Source organism: Etheostoma spectabile, chromosome 18 (genome assembly GCF_008692095.1).
Source record: "Etheostoma spectabile isolate EspeVRDwgs_2016 chromosome 18, UIUC_Espe_1.0, whole genome shotgun sequence".
Lineage (NCBI taxonomy): Eukaryota > Metazoa > Chordata > Actinopteri > Perciformes > Percidae > Etheostoma > Etheostoma spectabile.
In genome coordinates, this window is record NC_045750.1 from 26,654,329 (window position 1) to 26,662,515 (window position 8,187).

The window sequence follows — 8,187 nt, forward strand, 5'->3', positions numbered from 1 at the left end:
AAAACCTTAAGTGGACCAAAGTTGACGACGCACATTTGCCCCATAGGGTTACACTGCTGCAAGCATTCTCGCTTAATACTGGACCAATTTCAAAGGTTGTCGCTGCCATCAGTCACTTACACACAAAAACATAGAAAAAGATGATTTAAGGTTGAAAATCACCTGACATAGTTTATTGTCTTGTTTATTTCTCAAATGTTGTTGAAGAGAGTGAATACGTGTTTGAGATAATGTGTGTGTGTGTGTGTGTGTGTGTGTGTGTGTGTGTGAACCTTTATTTCAAATGTTACCTTGGAGCTGTCGAAGACCACAGTGCATTGAGGGTCTCTGGAGGTGGAGGCCGAGCTGGATGACACCATCTCTGGAGCGATGAACACCGACTCGTCCTGCCCCCAGAAGTGGTACTGGCAGAAGACAAAGTTGGACAGGTGGCGCGGCAGACCGTTGGCCTGGAGGATGTTCACCTGAGAGAGCAGAGACGAGGAAATGCACTCAGCTACACAGGTAATGATCAGCAAACACTCGGCCTGTAACAAGTATTACATAACTGTCTAATCGCAATCTTTTTATGTAATGGTGGTTTCTTTGTTTAACCGCCATTCACTGCTTACATTAGCTAAGGTCCTAAGGGGTATGGCTGTTAATGGTAATTGTTGATTTTGTTTAGATATGCTAAATTGTAATTATATACGTGATTATTTGTCGGGCTGTTGAGCTAAAGCTATGCTTGTGGCAGCTGTCTCAAGCCAGAGAAATTGAACAAGATTGTGTTTCTGGCCCGAAATCGGCTTAACAAACACGCTGATTAAATAAATTGATTGAGACAATTAACTGTACAGGAACATTTGGAATTGTTCCAGCTTACAGTCAGTTGTTGGTTTCTGTCAGTTTGACTCTCAGGGTTCAGGAGAGAGTGGCAGACCAGACATAAACACAAACACAGATCAATTTTAGTTTGGCTCTCTTCTAATATCAAGAAATATTTTTCACACAGGGGAAGATGATTTAGGTCAATATGTAAGATTGCTCCGGTCTTCTATTTCATTTCATCATAAGAAAAACAGAATCACCAGACAAACAGGATATAACGCCGACCCAGAGGTAATTACACTTGCCATATTTTTACAGAACAGTGAGCTGGAGAAGACACAACTGTTTGACTGTCTCCCAGATCCATTATTAATCTGGAACTATTTTTCCACACAGGAGACATGCCTACAATTTAGGAAAAAAATGAAATCATGCTGAAACCATGCAGGAACTCATTGTGCACCTTTTTTTCAAGCAGTATATAATTCATTCATTATTATAGTATGATTATTTTAGGTGTTATGCATGACATATTTTTAAATTAGCATTTTGTAAAATTTCTCACATACCCCCATTTGGGAATGACTGGCATAGAGGATCCAGACTTGTATGTCAGTGAAAGGAGGCATATGATCCAGATTATCAGGTTGGGTTCTCATGAATATTTTGGTGGATTTGGCTCAGTTATAACTAAATGTCAAACAGGCCTGAGGTTCTCACCACACAGTCCAGTCTGCGCTCCTGTGGATCTCCGTCTGTGTTGCTGTGCTGAAGTACAGACTCCTCAGAGCCCTCTGTACCCCGCCAGACCTCGACATGCAGCCGACCGGCCACCTACACACACACCCACACCCACACACACACCAGCTACACACACACACACACACACACACACACACACACACACACACACCACACACCACACACCCCCACACACCACACAGACAGCACAGGCATTCTTATGTCACTTTTTGGTGGGAGCAACAGCTGGGCGATATAAGAGATAATCAAGGTCCCATAATTTTGACCAACTATTTTGACCTTGATATCACAATATTGCGGGATTTTAGATAAATAATCACCAGTAATGTGAAAATAAGGTACATTATAAACTAGTCTGGGAAGTTCAGAATATGACATCACTTTACTGTAATGCAGCCTTCAAAACCAGAAAAAGACAATAGACAGACCTGATTGGTTAGTTTCTCTCTACTGACAGACCTGATTGGTTAGTTCCTACTGACAGACCTGATTGGTTAGTTTCTCTGTACTGACAGACCTATTGGTTAGTTTCTCTACTGACAGACATTGGTTAGTCCTCTCTACTGACAACCGAATTGTTTAGTTTTCTCTCTACTGACAGACCTGATTGTGTTAGTTCTCTCTCTACTGACAACCTGATTGGTTAGTTCTCTCTCTACTGACAGACCTGATTGGTTAGTTCTCTCTACTGACAGACCTGATTGGTTAGTCTCTCTCTACTGACAGACCTGATTGGTTAGTCTCTCTCTACTGACAGACCTGATTGGTTAGTTTTCTCTCTCAACTGACAGACCTATTGGTTAGTTTCTCTCTACGACAGCCGATTGGTTTTTCTCTCTCTGACAGACTGATTGTTGTTTCTCTACTGACAGACCTGATTGGTTAGTTTCTCTCTCTACGGACACCTGATTGGTTAGTTCTCTACTGACAGACCTGATTGGTTAGTCTCTCTCTACTGACAGACCTGATTGGTTAGTCTCTCTCTACTGACAGACCTGATTGGTTAGTCTCTCTCTACTGACAGACCTGATTGGTTAGTTTCTCTCTACTGACAGACCTGATTGGTTAGTCTCTCTCTACTGACAGACCTGATTGGTTAGTTTCTCTCTACTGACAGACCTGATTGGTTAGTTTCTCTCTCTACTGACAGACCTGATTGGTTAGTTTCTCTCTACTGACAGACCTGATTGGTTGTTTCCTCTCACTGACAGACCTGATTGGTTAGTTTCTCTCCTGACAACCTGATAGGTTGTTTCTCTCTCTACTGACAGACCTGATTGGTTAGTTTCTCTTACTGCAGACCTGATTGGTTATTCTCTACTGACAGACCTGATTGTTAGTTTTCTCTCTACTACAGACCTGATTGGTTAGTCTCTCTCTACTGACAGACCTGATTGGTTAGTTTCTCTCTACTGACAGACCTGATTGGTTAGTCTCTCTCTACTGACAGACCTGATTGGTTAGTTTCTCTCTACTGACAGACCTGATTGGTTAGTTTCTCTACTGACAGACCTGATTGGTTAGTTCTCTACTGACACCTATGTATTTCTCTACGACAGACCTGTGGTTAGTTTTCTCTACTGACGACCTGTGTGTTTTCTCTCTCTACTGACAGACCTGATTGGTTAGTTTCTCTACTGACAGACCTGATTGGTTAGTTTCTCTCTACTGACAGACCTGATTGGTTAGTTTCTCTCTACTGACAGACCTGATTGTTGTTTTCCTCTACTGACAGACCTGATTGGTTATTTTCTCTCTACTGACAGACCTGATTGGTAGTTTCCTCTACGGACAGACCTGATGGTTAGTTTCTCTTACTGCCAGACCTGATTGGTTAGTTCTCCTACTGACAGACCTGATTGGTTAGTTCTCTCTACTGACAGACCGATTGGTATTTCTCTCTACTGACAGACCTGATTGGTTAGTTTCTCTACTGACAGACCTACATGTTTTGGTGCGTATCTGAGTGTGACTGGTGCGTTCCCGCCTGCCCAAACGAACCGCACCAAGGGGGGGGTGGAACCATTCAACTGGTCTAAATGAGGCAGGTGTGAGGCGCCCTGAGAACAAACTCCTCCACTGCTCCCAGTGGGCTCCTACCTCTCCATTCTGGTTGATGATGGGCACTGCGTACTGCAGCTTGACGTCGTAGAACAGACAGGCCAGGAAAACGTTGGCCACGCCGATCAGACTGTGGTTCTCCTGTTCATCGAAGAAGGGGTCGGCACGTTTGAAATAGGAGCGCATCACCTGCATCGGACCGATGAATAAATCACTTGTTAGACTAACTCCACAGACATTGTGCAAATGGTAAACTGTATGGTTAGCAAAACTGAAAATCTAAAGCACATAAAACATAAACTGATGCTCTACAGAATATAATGTAATTAAGTTATCTAAGTCTGTGGGTCAAACATGCTCTTATCTCCATTCACTCACAGAGTTGTCTTCATCAAAGTCCTTCCACTCCTGGTAGAGTTCCCTCATGTCCACCAGCCTGTTCTCCAGCTTTTCCAGAGCCCAGATCTGCTTCCCTTTACTTTTACGACGAACCTGGATGGCCGGCTCACTCAGCACTACATCACGCTATAGAAATGGGAGAGAGAGAAAATGGGTTTTCATTCATGTTGTCCTGAGAATCCAAGCAGAGGAGCCCCCTAAAACTCCCCCCACTGCAGCCTCTATGCATTAGTCGGCTGGCCCTCGCTACACACTCCTCGCCTAACTCACTGGTACCAAACTCAATTTCAAATCCTTGGTAGGCAAAGCCCCGCTGTACCTACGCTCGCTGGACACCATCGTCCTGTCCGATTACATTCACGCTCTGCTCCCCCACCCCCCATTGGATTTCTGCAATCCTTTATCTCAGTCTCAATCTTCTCCTGCATTGCTATTATATTCTTTTTGACGCCCTATCTGTGCACTATACATCCGCCCTGGTATGCTCGACTGTCATTCCTCCAACCTTTGCACACTACAATCTGCAGTATGTATATTAACTCTCTTTACTACATCTCAGCATTTATATATTCTGTCTATTCATGTATAATGTGATATTACTGACCTACATCATCATCTAGAGCACACTTTGCATAAACTTTATACTGACTCTTTAATACATCTCAGCATTTTATAGACTGTCTATTCATGCATATCGTATTATTACTGACCTATATCACTAACCAGACCACAATTTGCACTAACTGTATATTCACTACAATTCAGCATTTATATATGCGTTGTAACTGCTATAACTGTTCATGTTTTGTTTTGTTTGGCTCCTCCCTACATCACAGCAATGTCACTGACTGTCTTTTCATGTATACGATGTTATTATCATATCACTTTCGCAGACCCTTAATCCTGCTCACACTTCACTTTGCAGTTTTTAATCCAACCATCCATCCCTCTTTGTCCGCTCATCCGGTATCGAGTTGCGGGGGGAGCAGCTCCAGCAGGGGACCCCAAACTTCCCTTTCCCGAGCCACATCAACCAGCTCCGACTAGGGGATCCCGAGGTGTTCCCAGGCCAGGTTGGAGACATAATCCCTCCACCTAGTCCTGGGTCTTCCCCGAGACCTCCTCCCAGCTGGACATGCCTGGACCAGCTCCCTATGGAGCCCCCCAGGAGACATCCTTACCAGATGTCCAAACCACCTCAACTGACTCCTTGGGTCCTGACCCAGCCTTCATGACCATAGGTGAGGGTAGGAACCAAAACTGACCGGTAGATTGAGATCTTTTCCTTCTGGCTCAGCTCCCTTTTCGTCACAACGGTGCGATAAATTGAATGTAAACTACCTTCCTGTTGGCATCCAGGTTGGCAGCAGGTATCTGCAGAGTGACCAGGTACTCCGTCCTCTTGCTGAGCTCCTCGGCAATGAAGCCGGCCTCCTGGGCCAGCAGGTTGGCCCGGACTATCTGCTCCCTCAGGCGCCGCAGGCTGCGAGTCATCATTGCTTCCCTGAACCCCGAACACAAAGATGAATCAATGAATACTTTAATTTGAGCGTGTAAAAGATAAGAAAAATACAATAAAAGCTAAATAAACAAACTAAAACACATTATCAACATAACATGCCTGAAAAGGAGTAGGAAGAAGCAAAAAGCTTATTTGAGCCTACACCTTTCCCAGTACTCTATAATAATAATAATCATTGTGAATGAATGAATCTTTAACACATGCTTTACAATTTGCTACATACTGTATATGTACATACACACATCATCATAGAAAATAAATCATGTAAATAAACAAATCAATCAATAATGTGTGAAAAGACCTGGTCAAAACGTTCTACGAAGCAGCTATAGAATCTGGCTTAGGGCGTTAAGTGAGTGAGTCCCTGTCCCCTTCTGGTGGTCCACCTTTTGGTCCTCGTTAAGAGGACTGAGCTTGGTTCGTTCAAAGCGCTGTATGTGAAAACGCCCTTAACTGCCAACAGGGGGCAGTGAGGGTTTCACATCCTCCCGGTGCATCTCACCTGTCCTCGCTCCAGCGGCGCATGCGCTTGTTGGAGCCGGGTGATGTCACAGCAGTGCCCGCTGGGTCCAGGCCTTGTGAGGACCTCTCAGGAGTAAGCCTCTGGCGGAGCTGCTGCAGCTCCTGCTCGTACATCTGCCTCTGGCGCTCCAGGGCACAGCGCTTCTCCTCCTCGTGCTGCCTCTCCAGGGTCTGCAACACCGCCTGCAGAGGGTCTGAGGGGGAGGAGGAAGTGTTATTATGGAACCCACTGCAGTTCTACCACCCTTCTAGTCTGGCTCTCACCAGACCGAGCTCAGTCTTTTAAGACTGAACATTAGTCTGGGGAGTCTGGGAGGCGGGACCATCGGGCATAGTTCAAATGACTTTGTACGCAATTGGCTAGTCTTTAAATTTGATAGTGCCAGTCAGTAGTAAGGCAAACACTTCTTTTGTAGGAATAGTTCCAGTGGCAGGTTTGCCGACTTAGAGACAACAGATCAAGTCTAAAGAAGCAAAGTTTTCATTTACAGGATGTGAAACAGGTGGGCGTAAAAATCATTGTTTTGCTTGATTTACTAAACTCTATGATGGCTAAGGAAAACTGTTGCTGACTTTATGTCGACCTAATCGTAAGCGAGAAAGCTATATGAGACATGCAATCAAAATGTCAAAGATATTTGACGTTTTCAAAATAAAAGCATGTCCATAAGCTATACATGTCTGGATGCTCTGGATGGGATTCTCATTTGCCAGTGGGGCCCTTGGTGGAGTTGAGTGTGACATGTCCATCCTAAAGGGAAAAATTCTGCTATTGTTCAGTCAACCCCAAATAAGCTGGCACTGCCTCACAGGACTGCAATCATTGTTTGTCGGAAATCCAATATTTACCTCATTATCTCTATTTTGGCAAGGAGAGTTTTCTTCAGAGCACTGCAGGCTTTACACAATCAGAACGTTGTGGAAAATGGAGATTAAAGAGGTAAATATTGAACTTTTGGAACCTCAGAGGAATCATTTGAGGTCTAAATATTTGGATTATACTGCAGACAAGCAGTTTGGGGTAACTGGATGGACATCCTATGTTTTTGATAAAGCTTTAAAAACAGGACTGGTTAACTTAAACAGAGCTATTCTCTCGTATTATTTAAAGAAAATGACCCAAACAAACGAGGCAATCCTGTTAACAAGTACTGTGGGTGTTTCCAAAGCCGAATGTATCATATTCCTCTGGGTCATTGAGCTCCATTGTTCCAAAAACTATTAATGAGCCATGGCTATAGTCAAAAAAAAAAAATCTTTTGTGACCCTTTGAAGAATATATATATTTCATTCTTTACCGGCATCTTCTGTTGAATATTTATAATCGACAACATCATGTGTGACCTTGGGGATGACTCCAGTTACCATACAACGTTTTCATCTCCTCGCTTACACGGGTAAACCAACTACTGTGGTAGCATTAGCTTCAGCTAAATTATAAACAGAACTGTAGCCATTCCAAATGTTATCATGTCATGTGACCCAGATAACGTAATAACACAGGTACACAGCCTATGCCTCTTTATTATATTATTATAACATTTAATATTATATAAAAAGTTGCATTTCTTCTTAAAATAACATAAACTTGGGCGTCTGCGTAGCTCACCTGGTAGACCACGCGCCCATATGCAGAGGCTCAGTCCTTGCCACAGCGGCCGCAGGTTCAGCTCCGACCTGCGGCCCTTTGCTGCATGTCGTCCCCCTTCTCTCTACCCTTTCATGTCTACTATGTCCCATCAACAAGTAGAACATTTCTCCTCATCAATAAAACAAAGCACCAAGAATCCCTTTGGAACACCTGAACATAATCAAAGCCCTTAGGACCGAGGTCACGTTAGCGATTAATTGCGGTTGAACAAAGAAATGGCGATTACTTAAAAAATTGCAACTAATTGTCTAATTGCAGGCCTAGTGTTTATACTATTACTCGGAGCTCCTTGCTTGTATCCCTGTGATCTCATTGGTCAGAGGTGTGGATTGCTCGCCCTCCAAAGGCAGCGACGAGACGTCCCTCTCCAGGGAGGGAACGGTGTGCTCGCCGCTCGGCTCGCTAGAATATGTAATATGTCAGCAAGCAACGCATCATCAAGGCTGTGTTGTAGATGTTG

The 8,187-nt window shown here is 43.9% G+C and overlaps 1 protein-coding gene across 7 annotated transcripts in view; it reads right to left on the minus strand.

Moving 5' to 3' along the window:
• LOC116705791 (kinesin-like protein KIF13B) overlaps positions 1-8,187 on the minus strand; it is a 74,959-nt gene that overhangs the window by 45,220 nt on the left and 21,552 nt on the right. For all 7 annotated transcript variants that reach the window (XM_032542187.1, XM_032542186.1, XM_032542185.1 and 4 more), the window contains 6 exons: positions 6,057-6,270; positions 5,374-5,536; positions 4,012-4,158; positions 3,673-3,822; positions 1,531-1,644; positions 291-464 (listed from right to left, as the gene is read on the minus strand). In XM_032542187.1, coding sequence (XP_032398078.1) covers positions 291-464; positions 1,531-1,644; positions 3,673-3,822; positions 4,012-4,158; positions 5,374-5,536; positions 6,057-6,270 — 962 coding nt within the window. The remainder of the gene's footprint in view (positions 1-290; positions 465-1,530; positions 1,645-3,672; positions 3,823-4,011; positions 4,159-5,373; positions 5,537-6,056; positions 6,271-8,187) is intronic.